The sequence below is a fragment of the Scatophagus argus genome, chromosome 17 (assembly GCF_020382885.2).
Source record: "Scatophagus argus isolate fScaArg1 chromosome 17, fScaArg1.pri, whole genome shotgun sequence".
Classification (NCBI taxonomy): Eukaryota; Metazoa; Chordata; class Actinopteri; family Scatophagidae; genus Scatophagus; species Scatophagus argus.
In genome coordinates, this window is record NC_058509.1 from 9213859 (window position 1) to 9240020 (window position 26162).

Here is a 26162-nt window from a genome sequence, read left to right on the forward strand (position 1 = left end):
TTAATTTTCAAAATGCCCAAGATAAAAATTAATGGTATTTTTAGGCCGGATGAATTTATATATTTTTTGATATGACAGCTGTCCTAATCTGTGTTCAAAATGAGCTCGTTTGCGTGTGTCATTTGCGCGCTGACAGTCAGTTGTGACAGTTGTAAAGTGTTCTTGAAAAAGCGCCCGACGTGGACACTCAAGGCAGCCAGACGAAAGATTTGCATTCTGTGATGTCTGTGTGTCAAATTACTTATCTCGCTAAGCATATGCTGGCACTTCAGAATCATATACTTCAAACCCTCAGCCTTCAAAAGCGTCAAAACGGACTTTCTTATTCAGCACATCAGTCATGTAGCCACCAGCAAAATGAGCGAGATGTCATTTGCACTCAACAAAAAGCTCCCGGAGACATTTAAAGGCACTCTTGATGACTGTTTCAATTTGGAGAGACTGTTAATGATATCGTCTCGGCTGCCTTTTTCTGAAGATACAAGTGAATGACAAAGAGTACTTAGATGTGCACTTCAGCTAAAGCTTTGCCAGTTATTAATTTCGATCCTGAACACAATTAGTATATCACTACAGCAGCCGTTACCCAGCTGTTGCCCTGGATTTCTGGATTTTTGAAGTGTGAGCCGATCTCAGGGTCAATTTACTCTGCCACTAATAACAGAACATAAAATAATGATTCAATCACAAGTGTTATGTGACAATAGCAAAGCCTGTTAGCGTGATGAGCCTGAAATAAAAATACAAATAGTACTGACCTTGTAATGGAGTAAAAACAACAAAAAAATATGTTTACCAAACTCTCGCTCTGCTTTTTCATTCACAGTTTTCCTTTGTTTGAACCCCCCTACTTACACCTCAGCACATGCACACACACATACAATCACACGCACGCACACATGCATGTATGCAACACACCAGTCCTTGAGCTCTGAGCAAACATCCCACTTGGTTTGTGCTGTTCCAAGTGTTAGAGAGGGTTAAACTATTTCATTGCACTAATTGGCCAGTGTCACTCGTGACGTTTGGATAAACAGCAGAAAAGAGGGAAAGCTGAGACAAATGATGGCTAATTAAACTAGTGTGTGTGTGTGTGTGTGTGTGTGTGTGTGTGTGTGTGTGTGTGTGTGTGTGTGTGTGTGTGTGTGTGTGTGTGCATTGCAGAGACAGAAACCAGCTGACAAAAAAATGGAGTGACGAAACACCCTGCTTGACAAAAGCAACAACTACTTCTTGCAATGGAAACTTAACATGGGGGGTGGGGGGGTCTACTTTCTGCTTTCTTTGAAATCTTCAACTTCTCTCTAATTGGTTTCATTCAGTGCTGACTGAGAGGGAAAAGGAAACAATGATTGGACACATTTTACTTAGAGCATTTTTTTGGCAGGAGCAAGCAATTTTAGGCTTGTGTTTTTTCCGTGTTAGAAGTTTTCACTTTTCCTATAGTGTCCTACAGCGAATGAGAATTTTCATTTAAAAGCAGGAAAAAGGTGTCTATAAATCTTCTAAATTTCTCCCCAGTTACTCCTGGCCCTCACTTGTGCAAGTGATCTGATAAAACAAAACACAGATAAAATACTCATTTTAAAGGAATGAAAAAAGGGAAGATAGAGAGAAAGTAGAGGAAGTGAACTCTTAAAATGAGCTGAGGCATGTCTGAACTCTGACCCAGGGGGGACATTTGTTTTCAGGGGTAGCATGTTGGCCCACCGCATCATCCCCAAGGGAGATATCTTCCTCACCATTTCTCTGCTACTCTGCAGCACCGTTTCACCTCGTGTTACCGCATCTCTCTCTCTCTCTCTCTCTCTCTCTCTGTCTGTCTGACTGACTCACACATGTGAACGCACTCACATAAACACCACACATGCTCGCATGCAATCCCTCAAACCCCGCGCCCAACCCCCCACTTTGCCTTTCTCGCGTTTGACCACTTGTCAAGGGATGTTTATGGGCCATTGTTTGCAGTGCTGATGATCATTGTCACTGGTTGATTCCATTACCCAAAGCCCTCTGATGGATGGGGCCTACCCTGACGTCCACTGATATGGGTGTCCTTGACCACTGGGGCAGACGCAATGAACGCAGAGGGCAGTGGGGTGGAGAGTTGCATCTTCTGTATAGCCTTTTTTTTTTATTATTCAGTAGAAACAGGACATCAAACTGTATATCAAATTATTTTAGGGTTCTCAATGCAGGTGTGATGAGTCAGAAAAAAAATTCAAGCAAATTTCTAAAATGTGGGCCAAATAAAATGTGAATTAGCGTGTTTTTCCAACAACTGTGTGAAAAGATTACTTATTTGATTGGCTGATGATTAAACATTATTACCCAAAAAGGAAATCAGATTGCATTGTGGTCATGAAATTGACAACATACGCAGGAAAACAAATCAGAGACATACAGTGATACACAGAAATCCCACAAGTTAAATTACAAAATATGTCGCTTCTTACAATTCAATTTAGAGTGAAACGAGCACTTTTCTGCTCTGATACGGCTTCAAAATCACAGTGGAAAAACAAATCAGTTTTATAATGAGACAACACTACGTTAGGTTTAGGAGCAAGTGCAGCTTGTTAAGGGATCATGGTTTGTGGTTGAAAGAGTATTTTGCTAAGGTTAGTGGAGCTTTGTTATCATGGTTACAATAATAACGGTGTCGCTAAGTTTAGTTTAGCAATTTGCTTAATGTTAAAGGAAACAGTTTTCATCTTTATTGAAATCTTAATTTTTGTCGATTTTGTTGCAACACCATCACATGAATTCCTATTTTGCTTCCTTCCTGCTCCTGTCATATTTACTCCCTTTGCTACAGGGCTTTGTCACTTCAACGTAAATATTTTAGGACTGAAACAGCTGACTCTACATTTCTTCTTGGACACACAACACCTGTGACTTCATATATGGTTTCATACCGCACTGGCACAAAGAAATACAATAAACAGTAAAAAAAAAAATACTACACAGCACCAGCCTGTGTTCATACAAGAACCAGAATTTGAAAACCGCTGTGCCTTTGTGCAAAAGGCACAGTGCAGCAAAGAACAATACACAATATTAGCTGAGCTCTATTAAGTCTCATACATCAAGGTGCTTCATGCATTAGAGCTTGCTAAATTACATGGCAGTCGTGTTTTGCTATGATTTGTGTGAAAAAGTGCATAAAAACAAATGGCTGCAAGCATACCTAATGGCGGACTTGTCTATTGATTTAAGCAATCGATACATTTGTACATACATAAATAACCCAATTAGGGTTTAAGGCATGTACTTAGCTCTCTTTCATAGTTAACGTCCAGCAGGATGTAAAGAAGCCTACAAGATTTAAACGAATGAAAGAAAATTCACAAAGGAGTTAAAGAGTCTTAGTCGACGCCCTTCCTTCAAACACATCACTTTCGATAAACCACTTTCTGTTCACGCTTAAATGACAAGAGTAATTTTGAAAGAGACGTGTAATCATGCTCTGTTAATCAAGTTGTACAGACTCTGATTACAACCTTAATTCAAATGATATAAGTACAGTTAACATGATAAATAGTCATTCATGTAGTCATTTGTGTTGCTTTGCTCTGGTCTTAGTCAGCTTATCACGGTGCATGTAAACACAGCGAGGGGTTGCCTGAGGTCCGGGCCTCCTGCGGCGCTCAAGTGTCACAACATTATTTGAACATTTCTCCACCAGCTCATTGAATTCGTGGCTCCCAACTCTCCAAAACAGATGGGCTTGAAGTGAACGAATCGTTCAGAAGTCGCACATCATGAGCAGACAACCACAATTACTGATGTGAGAAGATGGGTTTGGATTCTGCAAGGGCGAGACTACGATGCAGTGTCAGTGAAGGATTAGCTGTGGTGTTGGGTGACATGGGATGAAGCAGTGTTGATAACTAAAACATTTACAGCAGCTCCAGCTACCGCCATTTTTCACAGAGCCAAGGTACCATTGATCAGGCTGATATCTGGCGGAGGGGAACGGGTAGTTAAGGGCACATGTTTAACAAGCTTCTCCAGCATTTCCCAAAAATTGTCACATAAAGACTTTCCATTATTATTCTGAACAAAGACAGAGTCACTTTCGATCCCTCAGATCTGTCTTTTGTCAACCCATCCTCATCGGACAGATTGCCTTTCTTAGGAAGCAGCTTTCCTGGATCAGTCACAATATTGTTCTCAGATAGAAACAAGGCCACACGCTGCACTCTGAGGCAGAAATTAGCCCCATTTTGTTAAACTGTCTTAATGATAGGTGAGTTAAACCATTTCTATAACTATCAAATGCGCTGGTTCATCCTTATTCCTTTAAGACATTGCCAACATGCAAAAAAAGCAGGAAAACCAGAGCCTCCAATAAAACCAACATTAATGGAATTGTAATATGCAAAGCTATGCTAATTTTATGCGTACTGTCAACCTACATAGTGGCCGTTCTTCATTCATTTCAAAAGATATGACTGCAATTAGACGACAATTGATTGAAATCATTTGCGTTTTATGATTCGGTTACTTTTGAGAGCTGACAGGGTATTGTACAATTCAGTGACAGTATATTTTCACTGCACGAGGAGATTAACAGCTATTATTGACCCTGATGCAAACCAACGGGTAATACATTTCAAACAAACTACTCACCATCTCGCTGATTTGCATGTGGAGTGTCATTTACCATATTCCCTGATTACCCAATGATTTATGCTTTAATATAATGCACAGGGGCCTTTCAAAGCAATACGCGTACCTTACCTTTACAGTGACTTAACATGTCGGAGACAGAGAAAAATTGAAATGATAGTTTAAGGGCTGCGGGGGAAAGCGAAGTCTTATCAGTTAAGACTTTCTTTGTATGTAGGATTTTTTTTTCCCTTCTCTCCTTGGAAGGCAGGGGTGCAGTTGATGAATTCTTAAGCAGATCTCACTGATAATTGTATTTCATAACTGTCATGCAGAGAGGGACTGTCCGCTGAGAAGCTATTTGTGTCACTGCATCTCTCTCCCTCTCTGTCTCTCCCTCTCTCTGCAGCCTCTTCAATAAAACTCAAATCACGACAGAGATTGTTAAGTCTACCTCCAAGATTATTAAATCCAAATGGAGAATTTATAGGTGACACTTCATAACAATTAATCTGAGATGCTTGATTAATAAAGTTCGTTCACCCCCCACCCCCCCATCTATCTCTCTCTCTTTCTCTTCTCTCTTCACCCTCCCCATCACTAAAGTTGTCCTGTTTGAGTGGGATGAAGGAGGAGGGGAACAGACAAGATGGTTGTCAGGGACGACATGAGTGTCATTCTTTTTGATTAATGGAGCATTGTGACCCCGCCCCTAACCTTCCTTCTTTCCCAGCATGCCCACCCTCACCTCTGTAAAGCCCCCACCCCAAATAACATGTAAAAATAGATGTGGGCCAAGTTATGCTCTGCATTTGGATTCAAGGTAGATATCATCTAATGGGAGGCGATGTAAAGAGAAAGAAATGTGGGACAAAGTGAAGAGGGAAAGAAGGACATGTGGGACGTAGGAAATAAAGAAATAGAGGATAAACAGCATAGAAACGGAAGGAAGGACAAAAAGGGAAAAGTTGAAGAAAAATAAGGAAGAAAGGGGAACAAGAGATAAAAATTGGTAACAAAAAAACAAGAGAAATGGAAAGATGCAAAAAACAACAAAAGAAAGAGGTAAAAAAATGAACCAAAGAAATTATTAAGGGAGGTTGAACGGGAAAGGGGGAGAGAGAGAGAGGGTGGGGGGGCAGAAAGACTGATTTTTGGAGAATGTCACCTACCTAACCTTGTCATCATGTTAAGTCAGCTGTGATTAATTAGTTGAGTGAGACTGAGCAATTAGGTCAGGAGTTTGTGTGTGTGAATACAGTCATGTTTCTGTGTGTGTCTGTGTGTGTTCATGTACAAAGTTTTTTGATTGAGATCCATTCATTAACAAATAATAGTACATACAACATGCCACATTTCCTCAAATACTGACCCGGGCATTTAAGTGGAGGAGGTGGCAGGCCTTTATATGAAGCAGGCTTGCATTAGAGGCAGGCTTTTATTTCTATATAACTTTTTCTTTATAATTATAATTGGTCATATTTTAGTACAAAGGCTTGTTTTGAGCTCCTCCCTTTTTCCTATTTTTAAATGACTGCATTACGTACTTAATGCCACATACTTCCTGTCTGTAGTTTTCCTGTAGTTTTTCAGTGGCAGAAACCCTTAATTTCTTAACAGAAACACAAACAGTATGATATTGCCCAAAATAATAAACATCATTGCGTTTACCCTGATAAATAATGAGCCTGATGATGAGGTTGTCTTACTTGCATCAGCTGCTCAGCTTTTAATTGGGTGCTACTAGTTTTTATTCGAGGAAATGCAGTATAAAAAAATTGGAACAATTTTTTTTCTGCTTCCCCTCCCAGCGACATCGAGACCAATTCAGCCAGACAAGAAGGAAGTTGAACAGTTACAAGGAATTATAGACTGTTATAACTGTTAATAATTATATTCATAATTGTAAATAAATGAGTTATGTGTAGAATAACAGTGATTCAATAGATTAATAAATATAACAGACCAGTTTATGTGCTTCTGTCTCCTTCTAAAAGGGGTTAAAAAAAATTGCTGCCAGACAGCACAGCATTTCAGGATTGATCCTTTATGAAACCCTGAATCTTCTCTAATTAAATGTGTTTCATGACCTCCTTAATCTAATGTCTGTCTGCCACACATATCGACATCCCAGAGAGGCGCAAACAGTGGAGCAAATGCTGATTGTTCTAATCCTGTTTGTATGTATTTTCAGAAAGTGTTAAAGATAGCAGTTGCTTCCTGTCTGCTTTGGTCACATGTTGTAATCTTACACAGTGAAGCAGATGGACAGTTTTGATTTTAACAACTGCATGTTTAAGGCAAACTCAGGATGAGCAGATTCTGTATTATTTAGGACCTAAACTCTAAGCCAGGAACAGCTTTTTTTGAAATTGCATGTACGACCAGTCATTTATTCACGTTTTTTTTTGTTTGTTTGTTAGTTTTTTTGTTGTTGTTTTTTTTTTTTGCTTGGCTTGCAATGAAGAAAACCAAGAGGAGTAAAATTAAGTGGGTTTTTTTTTTGTTGTTTTTTTTTTCCAAACAAAAAGACACTGTGGTGTATTGCAGAAATATGGCTCTAGATTAGTTTGGAAGAGTCTAAGGATAAGAAACCCTTAAACAAATCCTTGAACCAGTAAAGGCTTACAAAAGATCATATTTAACAATGATGGCTATATATTTTCCTTTTTGCAATTAAAGAGTCCCTCTGTGTAATTTAATGCTTCTTTTCAAGTGTCGGGTCCCCTGAGACTTGGCCTGTAGCTATGCCATCGCTCTTGGTGATTATCATTAATGAATGTCGGCGAGGACCATCCCTCAATGTGACTAGGGAGGAAACACAAGCCCTAATTAAAGGTTCCTATTCATAAATATATGCCTCAAACTGCACGAATCGACATGCGCTGTGCACACAAGTCATTTTAATGTCAGAAAAGCACCTTTTTAAGAGCGTTTTCTCCCTTAATGTACAGCACACCAGCAGCAGTGACAGATTTCTGCCGCCAAAGCCCGCAGCAAGGGATCTGTGCAATTTAAGATTTGCAGATTTAAATTTAGGAATAAAGCTGAAGATTAGGACGCACTAACTAAGACGGTTTGCACGTATGATCCTCAAGAGACTGTTGTGTGTTTTATCACAAAAGGTTATAGGAAGCTCCTTGTGCTGTGAAGTCACATCGTGCACAGATACGTATTTCTCAATCTAAGAAATGGAAATATTTGCAAAATGAAAATGTTGAACTGATTACAGGATGTCACCGAGGAACAAAACAATCCCCGTTGCTTGTGTTCTCTCATAAAAAGTAATTTTAGTAGTTTTAATTGCTCCAAATGCAGACTGACAACGACTCTCATAAACTCTAGCAGTTGCGTTGTCACATCAGTTTCCCAGACAAAGCTATTGGTAATTGTTATGTGAAAAAGATCATGTTAACATTGAGGATAATATTGAGTCTGTCTGAGTGTTTTTTTTTTTTTTTTTCACGGGGACTCAAAGCATCTTGTCGGAAAAAAAAGGAGCTCGATGAGACAAACATTTGGCTGCTTCTCTCTCCTCCTTAATGGCTGAAAAATGCTAATTGGAGTGCACGTGTCAAAGAAAACAAAAGGCAAAGGAGGAGGAGAGGGAAGGAGTGTGCATGTCAGTAAGGCTGGTATTTTGAGATGTGAAATGTGTCACTTTCTTTAGCCGAGTTGGTAGGGATTTTTAGCAAGGTTTGCTCCAGGAAGCAGGAAATCTCAGCCACAGTTGTGCCCGTGGTGGTAATGTAGCTGGTGTTTAAAAAAAGCAAAAGGAAAACAGAAGAAATGCTTTCTGATGCTTTGTATATATTCTCTGAACAATTATTGCACAGTTCAAGTAAACAAGCTGAAGTTACTTCCTGTCCTCTGTCTTGCTGCTGTAAAATAACGCATTGAATCCCAGCGGGACTCAAATTCTCTAATAAATTTGGATCTGTCACCTCTGCGCAGCATTTCTTCACATCCTTCGTCCAAAGTGACAGTGTCAAATAAGCTCAGATGGGGATTACAAACCTTTAATTGCGTTGTCAAAACTCTAGCAACAAATCGTATTTTTTTTAAGCTTACACATTAAACAAGTCAAGGAAAAGTAAATCTCTATAAAATATCAAAACCCTTCTCTCTCTCTCTCTCTCTCTCCCCCTCCATACTCACACTTGGCATTTTAATTATGCAGTCTTATCAGATAGATGTGGAGATATAGCTCATGTCAAACTTAGAGCCTTTTCTTTATTAATTTTTTATTATATATTCTTATATTCAGGCTGTCAATGAGAATCTGATAGGACCCATCATTGATTGAAGATTACTCAAGATTATGGAGAGGCATTATCATAAGCTGTAAGCCTTCATCATTCCAACTGTTAACTTATTTGAATGACACCAAGGGAAAAGATTACACTCTATTTCAGTCCACCATGGATACGTTTTTGAAGTCCGGCATTGTGATGGATCTCCGCACAACTAACATTAAAATGCAAAAAGAAAAGGTTTGTCATAAAGTATATCATGGCAACTTTAAGCGCCATAGAGCCCTGACAACCATTTTTTTTTGCGGTGCAGCACTTGTACTTGCATGCCAGAGGAACCCATACCTTTTGACATCAGAGGTTCATGGCAGCATGATAGCTTGTGTGGTTCTGCAATACAACATTAATTATTCATGAATATTAAGACATGGGTGTTAAATTCTTGGTCCTAATGTCTTGATTTTTGTTGATATAGTTTGCCATAAGTATGAAAATGCAAAATATATCCTTCAGTGTAACTGAAATGTGCCAGTTTTTGCAGGAAAAATATGTTGGCAACTTTGAGACGATTTTATTTATACACTAATTTGTACATTTTTCAGTATAGAGTTCCTCCTCTAACAGTTCCTCCAAAACAGATTTACAGCTTGTTTCAAAAATGAACTAAATGATACTATAGTGTATGACTCCGACACACATTTTATATCGTTTTAGAGCTGAATCACTTCTTTGTTAAAACTAAGAGAGGAGAGGGATAATCACAGAGGAAGAGACAAGAAACGAAGATTAACTTAATAATTACTGTGGTACCGAACATTTTTAAAAGTGCATATTTTTTGCATTGCATGCATTGACCAGCAAGTACCAAACACAGATTTCAACAAAATGTGAACACACAAACCTCGACGCGTCTTTGGCTTCATTTATTTATTTATTTTTTTGAATCTGCTCCATTAGATTTAACAAATAACTTACAAAATTGTTAGGTGGCACACAGATGAAAATATAACTCTTCTGGGGGTTCAAGTGAATAATGTGCTTAAATGTTTGTTAAACATACACATTATCATGAACAACATTTAGATTTTACAGGCACACATTATTGATGGTCTTTCCCACTCACTGTAAAACTTAATTACATTTTTATGAGTAAATGCATATTGGTAGCATATCATTCCCAATATATATTTTTTTATTTCAATATGTGAACCACACAGTGTTATTCAAAGTTATTTATATGACAAAAACAAAAGCTTTTGATAGACTTTGGTCAGATGAGTTTCAGAGTTTTTCAAACAAGTTCTCTCACCTGGTTTGAGAACCTGCAGCAGGACTCCTTTGTGCCACAATCCAGGAGACTTTTAAACAGCTTCTCCTCAACATGGTAATGTCAGACCTGGAAAAAAAATGAAAGAGACAAAGGAACATATGGAATAATGCATGTAAATATACATGACGTCTACATGAATGTTCTCACCCGCTCTGGGGGGGGTAACAACGCGCAGAAGAGGAGGAAACGGGACGAGGTGTCATCATGCTGTCACTGTGTCTCAGTATGTGAATGAGGGGCTTCATGTACACGAGTTGAGGGTGGCGGGGAAACAACTGTTTGTGTGTTCTTCTTTGGTTGTACACGCACATGGACACGGGTGGTTGCATCACGGTGTTGTCACCGCTGCAGCAAGCAGTTTGGATCATAAAGTCCCGATGATACGTGGCTGGCTGTTTGAAAAATATGTACATCTTTGAAGTCACTGCATTGAACATTTCACGTGTGTATAAAGTTATAGATTTTAAGGAGAGTAGTGCAAATTCCCAATTAGTATATTTCTTATCTGGGCTGTAGACTTTAAATAATACCTGTGATTTTTTTAAGAAGGGCAGTGTCATTTGATTGGAATCTCTTTACAATAAAAGCCCAACTGTTGGCAAAGTGCAAATGTATTTTAACAGACAAATAATTCAAATACTCATCAAATGAAGCACATGGAAACAACGTGGGTGTCATTCAGTGTGTATACAGAATATACACAGAAAATATCATCATTTTAAGAAGAAAATGTGAGTGTGGGTTCGTTCTGAGTAAGTCCTTCTCGTGTGCAGATATTCAGTGCAGAGATGGTTAATGCCCCTGCCTCTTGAACCACATGTCCCCCCCCTGCTGGCCCACGATCAGGTCCTGCACAAGCTCCTCTGCTGTGTCTCTGTTCCCTGAAAAACATCAACCTCAGGAGCAAGAAGAGATGCCTTACTCACTGAACTAACATAAAAAAAATACAAATTAAAGCCAAATTTTATTACAGAAAGTGGGTTAGTTTTAGTCTTTACCCTGAATTTACTCTAGTAAAGGATTAATGTTTTTGTTTTTCTTATCCTGCTCCAAATGGGTCTGAATCACTAAAACTAGTGAAAGAAATTGTGTCATAAAAATTATTTTTTTTAAAAAATGTTAACTTTTGCTCCCAAGCTGTGAAGCAGTTTACTGCCGCATCCATTCATGTTTTTGTTCGGGTTGATGCAGTGTTAGCCACCTTTTAAAACACAGCCCTGCACTGTCCACTCGTACGGGATTGACCCCACAGGAAAGCAGATCCACGCACTGCATTATTCAACAGCAGGATTCACAGCCTGACACTGTGAAATTACAAGAAATTAAACCCAAATATCATCAGTCCTGATGAGTAGGCAAACATTTTAATCTGTATAAAACATCTCCCAGAGTAGATGCAATAGTAATTTGTAAACTGCAGCTCTTCTGTCTGTCTGCCTGTCTGTCTGTCCGTCCGCAGACTTCAGGATGGAAATATCAGTGACGTAAGCCGGCTCCATCAATCAGCGGGCAGGCCGCTTTGACAGACAGGCACAGACAGATGATGGGGCGGTACTTGGTATTTCTTTTACCACATAATAGGCAACCTCAGACACCTTCTCCCGCGCAGATTGTGAACACTTCTTTTCTAAAATATCGAGCGTAAAATCTGCTGTGCGTAAACAGGAGGAGACGGTTTTTTCCTCATTACCTGTTCACTGTGAGGTTGGAGGGGTAAATTCAGAAACTTACCAGAATCAGTTAGAAACCAGGACTGGCTGGACGGTTTGCAAGAAAGTTTGTAATCCAGTCTCTCGATGCGGTCGTGTAGTCCTGTGGCTGTCCGGAGACGGAAGACGAGCGCCTTCGCTCTGAACTGAAACGGTTCTCACGAGTTGTGTTGATTACCGCTTCATTTGCAAACAAAACAAACTTTCGACTGTTTTCCATCAGTGTCCTCTCCAGCAGACTGTGCGGTAAACGGATATATCATGCTGTCTCATTTGAGGCAACATTAGCCTAGTTGTGTGCCCTTTATAAACACTTTATGGTGGATAATAGTTAGGATGGAGTGTAGGCTATTAATGGAGCCTCTTGTGGATTCAGAGCCCCTCCCCTTCACCAGAAGCCTCACTAAAAAGGTGTAACGAATCGATCTGCAGCCTCCTTTGTCCCACTAAAGAGGTCACCGAAAAAATCCACGTTTGAGCAAACTTTCGAGCTGAAGGGCTGACTATCTGCAGACTAACTCCTTCATTTTCTTCCATTTTGAGCTGGGCTGTGGGGGAAAAAAAAGAAGGGTGTCGTAAAATTACGTTGTTTTTTCCCCCCAAGGGAAAACTTGATACAGTGTCATTTGCGTGGTGACAACAATCAAGATTTTAAGCCCTGGTGTTTACATGAATTATTGGTGATTGATGTTTCAGGGTATAATCCCGATAATCAGTAAAGGCTGATTTTGCTGTGCACGTAGCAAAGATTATCCTCCCAGTGTGGGATCAACGAAGTCTAATAGGTTTACCGGTTGTTTTAGCGTTTTTATATGCAGATCTCTAATATTTATTTATTTACATATTTCTGAAAATTAAAAAGCAGGATTGGACCATATTGTGGCTGAAAATATCGTTCGCCTGTCTTCACCTGATACAAAACCCTCACTGACTTCATGTGTCTGTGAAACACTGTAGCAGCGACTATTAGACCAAATCTCGTTTAGGTTTTGTGAAATCTCTCTCTCACACTCGCAGGCTGCTCGTCAACTTTTAGGGGCACGTTTCACCCTGTTGTTTCAATGCTGGTTTACAAATCGGCCACTCGCATGTGCGCGCACGGGACGCGCCTCCCCTGTATATGTGCGGGGGACAGGACGCTGTTGAAATGAAAGCCATCCCAGTGAACAATTAGAGCAGCAGATTGACAGGTGGGCTTTGACTGTCAGGGTGACGCTTGTGGAGGGGTGGAGTAAAGGAGAGGCCGGAAAGGCAGCTGGATGTGTCTGTCTATCAGTGGGAGCTGTCTGAACGCACCGCGCATCACCGATGTGCGCACATTTCACTGCGGAGAATAACCAGGGACGCTCGGTTGCGCTCTTTAGACTAAATAATAACATTTAAAAAGCAGGACAACAATAAGCCACACTCTGAGGCTCGGAGGGCGGGCCCGCTCGCTGTGTTTTGTGATGAGTTTCTGAGAAATTCGTCAAGTGTCCATGTTGACAATCCGACGGACAGCGTTTATGTGAGTATTTCATGATCCAGGGGGGTGTTTTCAGAGGGAGACGGGGTGTGAGCTCATTGCTGCGGGCTTTCTGCGCGCACACACTTGACTGATTGACACACACCCAGCCCGGCTAACGTGTCACTCTTTCCTCTCTTTTCCTGATTTCCTCTCAAAGACCGTAGCGGTGGTTGGAGACCGGAGCTGGCACCTGGACGGACGGACAGACGGAGGGGGAGAGAGAGAGAAAGAGAGAGAAACATTACAGCGCAGTTTGAACTCCGAAACGCAAGCGAGAAGAGCTCCCTTTTCCCGACTTTTGCTCCGAAAGAGGTATGAAATAGTCTTGCGAGGGGTGTGAACCTATTTTGATGGAAACGCGCCGAGGGGCTCCGGCAGCTGTCCAAATCTTCCCCTCAACAGACTGAGGTCCGCACGGAGCATTTCCGCCAGTTTTTCCCCCGAGCCAGCCTGCGATGACTTTGTGCGATCGGCAGAAGTTAACGGACGAGCATATTCTTGCTTTAAATTAGGCTAAGCTTCAGTCCCTCATCGGACATAGCGATTATAAAATGATCAGTAGAGGTTAATAAACCTCCACTTGTGTCGATAACAAAAAAGAGAGACTCCTTCACCCTTGATAGGGATCTACACTTTAATTCTTTCATCTCGCAGAAGAGCCGAGGAAACGCTGCCGGCTTTGATTTCCTCCCGTCGCACCGGTTTCCTCTCCAGCTTGTCCGCTATTTTGATCTCTGCATGAAAAGTCAAGCGGAAAGTCTTGCAGCAGCATGCCGAGGAGAAAGCAGCAAGCACCGCGGCGGTCAGCAGGTAAGCCCCGTCTCTTCCAACAAACACCCCTCACCCTCCCCAAACAGAAACACACACACACACACACACACGCAGGATAGTGTGCACATATGCAGACAAGTTTACATAGCAGCACGCAGGCCTAACGCAGGACACACAGGGACAACAGGCGCTCAGTGTGTGCATTCAGAGTGGAGCAAAACAAACGGGTTATATTTTGCTTGTAAGCATAGTTTCCCCAACTCCTCAGCAAGCCACAATAAGTTGATTTGTGCTAATCTAAGGCATGTTTGACTGGCAACATCATTGTTTCATTTGCGCAGCCACGCTTCGATGCCAACTGTGCCTCTTGTGAAATGAATGCGCTCGGCTACACTTGAGTTTCAACGCTTTAAAGCTGATCCTCCGCTGGGTTTGCCAGCTCCCAAGTTCTCCAAACAAAGCTCATCTTATCTCATTTTTACAGGCTAACGTGTTTGATGTGTTGGTGCCAGTGAAAGAGCGAAAGCAAGAGAGAAAGAAAAGTGGCGTATTTTCAGCTTGTGTTCCGCTCTGGGATTGCCATCCTTGATTTGATGCTTGATTGATCGCCTGTCATGCGACTGCCTTTGATCTATTCATTCCCGATAAACATCAGTAAATCATTCACCATAGAGACACGCATGCGCCCGGCAGCTGGACTCCCTCAAAGGATAACTTTTTGCCCCCGCCTTGGAGCAAAGGAAAGACAAATGGAAGGGAAAAGTTCTCAAGCGGGATAAATACTTTGCGATTAATACCCGAGGGGGAGGGAACAAAGGGAGGAGGGGAGGAGGGGTGCTGGGGCGTAGCGAGATCACAGAGAAGCATCTTGTACAGAAATCGCCCCCAAAACACCGCAGGGTGAAGTGGAGGAGGTTGCCTCTAATGGTCGCTTAAATCTCTTGCCCTGACCTCCGCGTTCATCTCGTGGAAGGAGGAAGTAAATGCTGAATGTTTGCACATGAATAAAAGGATGATCAATGAGGAGATGTGTAAAATCACTGCTGAGTACCTCAAAGTTGCCCTGTAGGAGTATTATTGATACCACGTGATACAAAAATACAACTTTATGTTATTACAAACTTATGTAACCTATGAGTATGAGAATTAAACATGTATTCATGTAAAATCACATCTTTAGGTGTTTTAGATGAGGGTCAGTACTCAGTATTTGTGTGTGTGTATTTTTCAGCAAAAAGGACTTACTATCAGGGAAATTCTCCTCCACGTTTTCCCTTTTTCGCCCCCACATTTTGCCTTTTGACAGTCGTGCCTACATGTTTTCGTAAAGCTGACCAGACGTGAACTGTTCTGAGAGAGAATCGCGTGTTTTGCCAGAATCCATTTGATGTCCCTGGGAGATGTGTGTGATTGACATGCATTTTCAAATGACGAGCAGGATGAGGGGGGGTGAGGAGCCTTTGAAGTTGGTGCAGTAATGACCAAAGCCGAATAAAACAGCTGTAGAATGTTAAGCAGGCGGTGGAAATGTGAGGTTAAGCAGACTTAATCAAGGTTGTGACAGAAAGACTTTGAACTCGGTGGGCCTGTAATTTCTAATTGACGCCAGGCTCTAGTGATGGATAGACAGAAATGTGTTTGAAGAGCCTGCACGGTGAAAATGAATAATGCTGGTTTATACGTCTTCCACAAATAGAGGTGAAATCCCTGAAAGGGCAGGGTTAAAATAAAAAAAGTGTCGGTTTTCCTGCTCTCCGGCCTCTTCTGGTCATTCAGCCGAGCTCTGAAGTGGCCCCATTCCGGCTCAGCTTTTGAATATCGATTTAATTGTCTGTTTTTGTGACAGATGCATACATCACAGGCAGTAATGGTCAATCCCAGCTTGGCAGGCTTTGTCTCTGCATTATTTCCAGTGCATGACATATGGTCAATCCACAAACTTTAACACTTCTGCTGTGCGTGACTGCTTCCTCTGTACACGCTTATAAATGCTGCTTTTTTTTTTCTTTTTGTTTTCAATGCATTACCAGATATTTCCATAATCTCAATTTGTCACTTTGGAGTTGCACTAAAACAAAATGTTGCATATGCTCCTCAGAGAGAAAGAGAGAGAGAAGGAGGCTTCAATAGCTCTTTGTATGCCATTTCAAATGGGTTCTGTTTCATCAGTCACAGTGATGATTTTAGACCCTGTAATGGCGCTGTACCCTATCTAGTTTATGACCAGTGACAATACATCAGTGTTCTTTCATTTGGAACCGCATTACTGCATCTGTTAGTTTTGGCAGTTGAGTCCAGCGCAATGCAATTTGAGCAGCAGAGACTTTTGCTGCAGTCATTTGTCGTCATTTTCGGTTGTTTTTGTCTCCTCTCGCTGAAGTGCGGTTGTGTAGAGGTGCTTCTCATAGGACCTCGCGCAAAAGGCGAAAAGGTAAAACGAAGCAGTAATGTTAAGTCATTATGATCAGAATGATAACGCAGGAGGAGGTGAAAACGCGTGTTGAGATTCTGATCGAGTTTTCTCTTTTTGTTATGAATTTTAGATGTCCAACTCATGTTGACCGTTCTATGGTAAAACTAATGTCACTGTGCCAGCGTTGCCTTTGATTATATGCAAGTTAGCGCTGAACCGATTAGTCGATTGACAGAAATTTTTCGTCAACAATTTTTAGAATGAATTGATTTGTTTGCATTGGTATTTGGTACCATGCCTTGCTTCTCAGGTGTGAGGATTTGGTGCTTTTCTCGGTTTAATATCAAAGTGTTGGAGGTGTTGCTTTGGGATGTGAGGCTTTTAAAAGGCTTTTTTCAATATTTTCAGATCGTTTATAGGCTAATCGATTAATCAAAAACATCATCATTAGTTGTAATTAGTTGCAGCCATTACTGAAGTGCTGTGATAAATGCTGCAACAGCACAGAATCTGCTTTATATCTGTAAAGTATTGTATGTGAACATACTGCACACGTTACTGCTAGATAACAATCAAGCACTTTAATTAGTGAGATATCATATTGAAGGTATACAAAGAAGCCATAATTCTGTATTTGCCTTGACACTGAGGTTACACTTTTGATTGCTGTTGGATAATTAATGGCACTGCTGCACATATACTCCTGCTTTTAGTTTGACAGCTTCAGTATCTTAATTCAAACACTGTCACTCTAAGTAATGAATCTGTCAACTAATCACTCAACATGTCAGGGTGATTGCAGTGTGACATTGTGTGAAATTTATTACACAGGAGCTAAAGAGGTCTAACAGAGAAAAAAATAAAGCATTCTCTTTTTATCATCCTGACAAAACAACGTTTAGTTTTACTGACGGATACACAGGAAAAGGGGGAGCAACCCACGGTGGGATGAACCAGCGTTGGATTAACATATTCATGTACTGTTTTAGGCTGAATTACGCATAGAATCTGCTTTTCACCCAGTTTTCCTTGACTGTTAGATGATGAAGTTTGGAAACATTTGATTCTCATATCCACTGACAGCAGAAAGAGCTTTTTCTGGACTGACAGAATTAGTGCAGGTCAGATACTGTCAAACATGACAGTGTCGAAATGTGTTCCTTCAAAGATGAGGACGGTAATTAGTTCGCCTTTGTCTGCTCACTCGATAGAAACGTTAGGCAGCTGACTGGGTCCGGCCACTCACACGCTGATGCCTCTAATTAAAAAGTTTAGCGCTCTAAACATAAATCAAGCATTCGGGTTGCAGTGAGAGATGCTGTTAATTTCCTTAATATGTATGATTCAGTGTCTGCAGTAAACGAACTTCAGAGCTGCGTTTTAATGATCTGTCTGTATAGCTTAGCTCAGCAATGTTTAATTAAAGCACCCTGCAACATGTCCAGATTGAAGCCACAATGAGGCACTCGCTGATTGAACAGGATGCACACACAGTGCCTCGCCTTGTGAGATTCTCCACTGACATGTGTCTTCACCTCTCCTAAACAGATATACTGCCGCCATCATGCCTCAATGCAAAGGGAGTCTCTTAATTATGACTTGAGGGTGGGCGGGTGGGGGAGAAGTTGAGCTTCCCTTCTTCCCGACGGCATCGTTAGCCACGGTCCCTAATTATCCAGGTAGCTGACGGATCAGTGACAGGGCCCCACCGATTAATGCTTACAAATTCAGCAAGGTGTCAAGTCTGCAAGCTGCCTTGATATAATCAACTCGGTGTTAGCCACTTCTCCTCTATGTACCCCCAGTTGTTCTGGTGTGAAGTCAACAGCAGAGGTTGCCTGCAGTGTGACAAATGTGAAGCCAACTCTGTTGGACCCAAACACCCATGTGACGAGGCTCCAAGTTTGGAGGTACGCTTAATGCTCGGTACATGAGCTCTTACTGTGAAATAGTCAGATCGTGTGTGTACTGCAAGTTGGTTTTTATAGGGAAAGAATGAGTGGTAGCTCAACATATGTGGCTTCCACTGATCATAAAAGATTTCTGCTCTGATCTTTCCGGTAAAGGCTTTTTGGTTTGTTTGACAGAACAGGAACAAAGTAGCTAAGCTGAGCAGCATTAATCCATTTTGTTGTTGTTGCATTGTACTTCCGCTGCAGAAATTTAGCTTACGGCACATGTCAACCAAGAAATCAGCACCTTGGAAAACTTGTGGTGGTTTTTATCGGGATCCTTCCGATAAAGTATTTAATGACATTTGTCAGGAGGGGAAGGTGCAGTGTGAGAAAAAATTATGTTATTTAAAGTGAAAAACATGAGCGTGTGAGTGTGTGTGAGTGTGAGTGTGTCTGCCTCACTGAGCAGAGGAAAGAAGAGGAGTTTGTGCCACTCTGCATGTGTGAAATATTCTGATCCTGTGATAAGGCGGTGTGTGTAAAGTGTCATTAACAGGTGACATTGACTGAAGGAGTCAGTGGATATATTTGCTATCCCACACTCCGCTTCATCCGCAATTTCATTTGCATGTGGTGTCGGAGCCAGTAGGCCTCCAGGAAATCAAAGACACACACTAATACGCACACTCTGCACAACTAACTCTCCCCGTCCTCATCTTCGTGGAGGTTAAGTGACTAATGAAGATCGATGACTGCTCTTATGGAAAAGAGAGGGTTGAATTGAAAATATGCGGGAATTAGGCTCGCCAGCGGGGTGACGATGTAAAGGCATTCAGTGGTGCAGCCGCGAGGTAAAACTATCCCAGAGCTTAATGAGGTTCAGAGGAAGCAGGAAAACCTGGGTTTTCACTCAAGCACGACACAGGAGCACTGACAAAGAAGTAAAGAAAACAAGGTCATTTTTACGGGAATGCGACCCACGAGCATCCTCGCTCTTAAGCACATCCTGCTTGTCTGTTTTCCATTCACAGAGATATGTTGGCTTCGATTCAAAACAGCTGCACAACAAAAGCCACAATGTACAGTGGGGATGTAAAATAATAACAGGAATAATAACAAGTATGTCCTTGAGGGGTTTAAGGTACCGGTTTACTGCGGGCTTTTCCCGCTGATTGAGTGAAACAGCCAGTTGGGTTAGAGCAGAAGAGGGTGAAATCACAGGCAAAGATTCATAAAATAAAGCCGATTGATTGCTTTATATGTAAACGCTCGCATTCCCCCTTGTGTCCAACACAAACATATGGCTTTCACAAAGCGTATGTGATTGTGTGCCTTCAACTTGGCCACGAGGAGGGCTGCATCGAACGGTTCTTTTAACTGTTGTTATTTTCTTGATGAATCTCTGATTGTTTTGTCACTAGAATGTCGGAAAATTGTTAAAGTAAAAAAGAAAAATCCCTGATGTCTGTTTCAAAAAGCCAGAGGTGTGGCATATTTAAATGTCTTCTTTTGTTCGATTAACAGTCCAAACCCCCCCCAAGTATATTCAGTTTATCATCTTATTTGGTGACTGAAACAGTTATTCAAAATTCAAAATGTTTTCTGGTTAATTTTCTGAAAATCGACTAAGCATTGCAGCTCTGTTTAGAGATTAAATGTAACCGGTTCTTTATGTTCCACACGTTCTGAGGGAACTCCATTTATTAGTCTCAACTTTAGGCAAGTGAGACTGTGCTTGAAGCTGTTCACTTTGGGATAATGTCACAATTTATTTAGGTTCAAACAAAACAGCAGCAAAGAATTGTGTTCAATCAGACATCCAAAGCTGCGTGTGCTTCTTCACACACACACACACACACACACACATTAGACAGACAGTTTCTCTAATAATTCAGGCGGCTTAAGAATCAGACAAAGAATGACAACGGGAATTAGTCTAAGCGCGGGAAAAGAAAAGAATGATGCAGAAAAGAAAAAGAAACAAAATGGTAAGTCATGATTTAAGGCGAGACGACGGGAGGTCCAGAGTACACTCAGAGGTCAGTGTGTACTCAGGGGAGCTCCCATCACAACCGCCTCCAGCCTAAAGTGTGTTTTCTGGGTGTGTTTTGTTGCTTTCTCATATTGTTTCCCCTTTGGCATAAAGCGGTCTTGTGCATCCGTGTCGTCTAAGGATGTTAGCGTAAATGCACTTTTTAACTAATTTCCAGTGTAATGTTACATCAGAGTATCTGTAGGTACTGTGTGTGTCTTTGCATGATTGATGCACTGTACCCCAGACAAATGCCGCTGCAGTGATCGAATTTTTCCACAGTCAAAAATACTCTGCTGCTCTGATTCAGATATTTTGTTACTGCGTCTTGCTCTCGGGTGATCTCAGAAATTAGTCAGCATCCTTCTTTTTTTTTTTTACTTTTTCACTTGACATATTAGGAATTTCCACTGAAGTAGCTCCTGTTGCAGTAATCGGCGTGATCATGCTAGCGATAAGGCTTGGAGAGATACACAGTATCGGTGAAGTTTAAATTACTCCCACTGCTCCTTTTTTACTGAATCTTTTGGTCCCACATATCGCAGATACTCGAGTCAAGAGCTCAGTCAGTTAAACAAAGACTGACAAAAGTGCCGTTCATGTCCAAAGTAAACATTAAAAACAGTGTTGAGGTGAGCGAGTTGCCATTCGAGGCCCTGAACGACCCAGCCCTGCAGGAGTGTTGCTTCTCCTTTGAACGTCTGGCTTGAAGCAGGCTGGCTAAAGAGAGGATGTGGGTGAGGGGGAGGAAGACAACAGAGTGAGAGAGAAAGAGGGGCTGTGAAGGAAAGGTATTAGAAGTGACAGATGAACAGGACTTGTGTAGACGTTCTCCTGCAGCAGCTGTGACTGCTGCCATTGCTCTGACAGGTGTCAATTAAGAATTACTGCCAAGGCCCTGTAGTCATTTTTTTCCTGCCCGGCTGTCTGTCTGTGTGCCTTTTTGAGAAATAACACTTTACCCTTGTCACTGTTTAGCGCTTAGCCGCGGTCGCCCCAGAAAATGAGTGCATGGCGGGCACGCTAATCGATAACCAGTATATTAGCAATTATTTTGCCCATTGATTGATGGTGGGGCTGCGACTCCCACTGTGTTGTTATTAGCCGCTGATTAAGTGTTTCTGTGCTGTGCTGCAGACACACACACCAGTACATACACTTGTTTTGCTTTAGCTAGGTAGGTAGCAAGGTAATCCACATGTAGGAACAAAATGAAACACATATTTTGCTTCAATTCTTGATTGTGGATATTTTGTTCTTGAGCTTGTCTCAGGGGTTTCCCAGATGATGAAAATCGGTTTAATATAATAACAGCTTGTTTTTTTTAGGACAATCCAATAGTGTTATGTGTAGGTTTCAGTTTGATATGATTTTAAACGCTTTTTTCTTGGAAGCCGGGTACCCTGTTGGCTTCCCTTAATCCCACCCGTTTATCACTATATGGGTTAAGGATCTGAACTAATTAAGTGGATCAGATATTTGCCAGACGAGACAAATCCACATTAAACAGTTTCCTCATCAGTATCATTAAAAAAAATCCAGGTGTTTCTCTGTTTTTCTGAGTTTAAGTTGTGTCAGCAATTCAGTAGTCTCGTGTTTCCTTACAAAAATGACCAGTGTGGTATAAATTTGGAAAAAAGAACCTGAGTTTAGTTATCATAACTGGTCCATCTAGACTTTTAGCCAAGTCAGCTTTCCATTTACTTTTTAATTCTTCAATTTAAAACGTCCAAATTAGAACGTTCTCATGAATCTGAAAAGGGAATGCAGACATGCTGACAACATCTACGATTTGCAGGTGCTCTTGAAACAACTGTACAAGCTGTCAAGTGAAAAATAAGAGAGTCACGTCAAGGCTCTAACTACTGCAATACTTTTTGGCTGAATATTTGGTCTCAGCAGAAATTCCATTTAAGTTCAGAAGGGGAAAATTAAAACTTTGTAATGGAGACTTGCATCAATTCTTCACACCAAACTATAAAGCAACCCAAAAAATGCCAGAAGCTTACAAATAGCATTAGTCTATTTTGTTTATGTATTTTTGTGCTTGGATATGGGCTGGAATATGTAGACACATGATAACTGCACACTGTTGGTGTTTTGAATATAATCCCCCTGTACACATCAGGAGAATATTAACATTAATTAAATGTCTGCAAACTAAGCAGCAGTTTGTGGTAAAAGTTTATTCTTTTTTTTTTTTTAACCTTCTCAACGCCTAAGAAAAACCTTGGCTGCACTGTATGTATAACAAGAACCAGTGCTGTGTATGATGAAAAGAAAGGCTCTTGTTTTATTTCATGGACTTTGATAAAAGCTGGCCTCAGCATATCCGAGCAGCAGTCGGTGCAAGTGGACAAAAGTCAGGGGGTGGAAATTTCCTTCCCCAAAGGAGTGTTTATTTAACTGATAAGGTGGGTTGAGAAGCAATGAATTTCATTTTTTTGGACACTAGTTTACCGCAGATAAGCCATCTGGGAACGGATACAGTTCACAGATGACACTTTGTCCTTGAAAGTGGACTCAGGGGCAGGTCATGCTGCAGCCTGGTGTAGTGCCATTTCTCTTTTCTCCCCTCACCTCTTCATCTTTATCTGAGACTGCTCCCTCTTCCCTCTCTCTCTCTCTCTCTCTCTCTGCCTCCCTGTAAGCCTTTTCTCATCTTCCTATCTGTCATCAATCTCTATCTTACTGACTCAATTCTCCTCTACCCTGCTCATATTTTCTTTCATCTTCTTCCCTGTCTCTCGTCCTCATCTATCGCTCTCTCACCGGATGCTCAAGAGTCAGTGAACTGGTTACAAGAACATGAACTCGATGTCTGAAAAGAAGAGTGTAACACCCTTTCAGGCCCACAGGCCTTATTCTAGTATTTCAAGAACCTCTTTTTTTCCGTAGTCTGATTTCAGGGACATCCTGCAGTCACACTTGTAAATAACTAAAAAAAAAAAATCAAAGGTCACAGGGCAATTCAGTTTCGTGTCATCTTCTTTGGAGTCTAAACACATGACTGTCACATATTTTCCAAGAGCCATTTTCATTCTCATTAAAGCACACAGTCATCCATGTTGTTCAGGAAGAGAATCAAAGCATATTTTGTTGTTCAGTTTTGTTTGAGCCTTTCATTCAAAAGACGCCCATCGACCACAATTTGCTCGGGGTTACACAAAGTAATCACTTAACAGTCGTGGTCTTGATGGGCAGTTGAAAGAGGATATAATGTCTCGGGATGCCAGGCCGCTCAACAACACCACATGCTACCCCCAACTCAAATAAAAAATTCCTTCCAAATCTTTCCTGAGCCGCCGTGTTGTCTCAGACAGTGACAATCACCAAGGGGGGGGTATAAGCTCAGCTCTGTCCCTCTAAGTCGTCTGTCTCCGACAGAACAGCAGGAGGCCTCTTGTACACCCAAATGTCTCCCTCGTCACTCACTTCCTCACACAGCACACCAACTCTGTCTGTCTGTCTAACTCGCTGTCCACCTGAGCATCTGTTTCTGATCACCTGTCTCTGTTTGTGTCTAAGTCTGTCTGTTGACTCCTGTTCACTTGTCTGGTCCATCTGTCTCTCCGATGGTACGTGATGACAGGACTGCCACTACTTCAAGCTAACTACCCTGAAAACATTTTGACATTGCATAATGTTTGTATGCATCAACACCAAACATTGATACGGTGCAGCCACTAGTGGAACGCAGCTAAGTACATTTACTGTTCTGAAATGAAACTTTGAAATACTCAACATTTTACTGTCAGACACTTATTTGCTAACATCCCATTAAAATTTCACTTCCACCACAAATATAGATGATCATGTGATGTTTTCAGTTAATTTAAAGGTGTGTAAGTATAACCTTTGACCTTTCCACATGGATATTGTTTTAATCATTTACTTTAGTTTTGTCTTTACCTGGGTTGCCAAAAAGATGCTATCACCGATGATTTAGCCTTGTGTCGGGCTTGTCCCACTTAAGGGGATATTAAGTTTTCCTGAGTAAGCCAAATCATCATCAACATATGTCCACCCTTCACAATATGATAACATTCTTCCAAAACTCCAAATTGTGCCCTAAAGACTTAAGCAGCGCAGTGAAAGTAACACTTTTAAAGGGCAAATGGGCATACTTATTGCTTTCTCCCATCATAGTCACTTCTGTATATTAATTAGACATATAAATGTTAATGTACACATTTGAAATTTGACATGTAGATTCTTGAACATGTATAAATTACCATAAACAATCCCAGCACAAGAACTGGAAAACCCCGCCAGGCCTGATGTGTCCGTTTCAGGAAGAATGTATTGTAATTTTTTTCCCACTATATTTATCAGCTCAACTTTTATTTTCTTAACTAAAGTTTTCTAGTGAACCAGCCCCAGGAAGTAGGAAAACTACTTCCTATAAAACCACAAGTTGATGTTTTTAGACTTGAGTTTTTGTACTGATTAAACAAACAGGATATGACGCGAACAGTGCTAGGCTAGCTCTTTCCAGTTTCCAGTTCCGTGCTATGCTGCACCAAGTGGTATCTTAACGCTCTACAAGAAAGAGAATAAGCGTATTTCCCAAAATGTTCCTTTTTCGTGTAAAATATAGGATCAGCTCATAGAATTTGATACACCATAACTACCACTTCAGTGTATTGTGGACTTCCCAATCAAAACCGCGTGCATTTTGTGCTTGTTTGTGTTGCTGACGATTGTGTATTCCTACTACAGAATACTGTCTGTGAAATAATTCTTACTGGTTCATTTTGTTGTATTTGCTTCTGCCTCCTACTCTTATACTCTGGGTGCCACTTGCAGTTTGACATTTGTCAAGGTCTGTGTAATATATCTGCCATCTTCCTGAATTTTTACGGTATATTTTCAATGTGTCTGGCCTTGCACACAACAATGGCCACGTCCTCAGTGTGTGTGAGTCATTTCTAGGTGAGAGTGATTTTTAAAATCTTTTTTTTAATTTTAACTAATCTGTTTTTCCTCTCCATCTTTTCAGTTTGTTACTTGATTACTTTCCTTCCTTGCCTCAACACAAAAACACATATTTTTTCCCTTACCTGTGCTGGTATTTACCAATCTGGATTGTTTTGGTGTGAATTGCAAAATTTTGTCAGCCATAGAAATGTCTGCCTTCTCATAAATATAATGTAGCACACTTGAGCACAAAGTGCAGAGAAAGGATCAAGATAACCGAGAGACCTTGTTGTGAGCAGTGTGTAGGAACTATTTTCTTTGCACTGTATTACTGAGCAGAAGGAAGTGTGCATCTACTCATGGACGAGAGGCTGGTGCTCGTGACAGTGCAGGATGTAAACGTTGATGTCGTCTTCCTTTCCTCCTCGGCTGAGCTGTAACGTTAGTGTTTGCCTCTAATATTAAGAAAAGCAGGAAATGAGAAGCAGGAAGTAGGGTGTGGCATTTTTTCTTGAGAAAAGATCCTAGAGAAAAGAAATAAAAAGATCCTGCGTATGATAGGTGTGATACTTCATAATGCAGTTTTGATTTGCAGTTTTCTCGTTGTATGACACATCAACAACATCACAATATATCTGTTATTGAAAAGGTCAGATAAAATACCACCATAATTTATTAACACTTGAATGGGTAAAGTTAACGCCTACATGTCAACATG

General features: G+C 41.0%; 1 protein-coding gene and 1 long non-coding RNA gene across 4 annotated transcripts in view; one reads left to right on the forward strand and one right to left on the reverse strand.

Annotated features, from left to right (window-relative positions):
• Positions 1-10089: 10089 nt before the first annotated feature.
• Positions 10090-12110, reverse strand: LOC124074825. The gene is made up of 2 exons (XR_006845925.1): positions 11929-12110; positions 10090-10263 (listed from the first exon to the last, which is right to left on the reverse strand). It is a non-coding gene; the product is annotated as an uncharacterized LOC124074825 (long non-coding RNA).
• A 911-nt stretch (positions 12111-13021) lies between these two features.
• tshz1 (teashirt zinc finger homeobox 1) overlaps positions 13022-26162 on the forward strand; it is a 29452-nt gene continuing 16311 nt past the window's right edge. The window contains exons 1-3 of one of the 3 annotated variants that reach the window (XM_046417998.1): positions 13022-13413; positions 13571-13725; positions 14068-14223. In XM_046417998.1, the coding sequence (XP_046273954.1) occupies positions 14184-14223 (40 nt within the window). In that variant the 5' untranslated portion in view covers positions 13022-13413; positions 13571-13725; positions 14068-14183. Of the gene's footprint in view, positions 13414-13570; positions 14224-26162 lie in introns of all 3 variants that reach the window. The other 2 variants (XM_046417997.1, XM_046417999.1) reach the window with 2 other exon arrangements.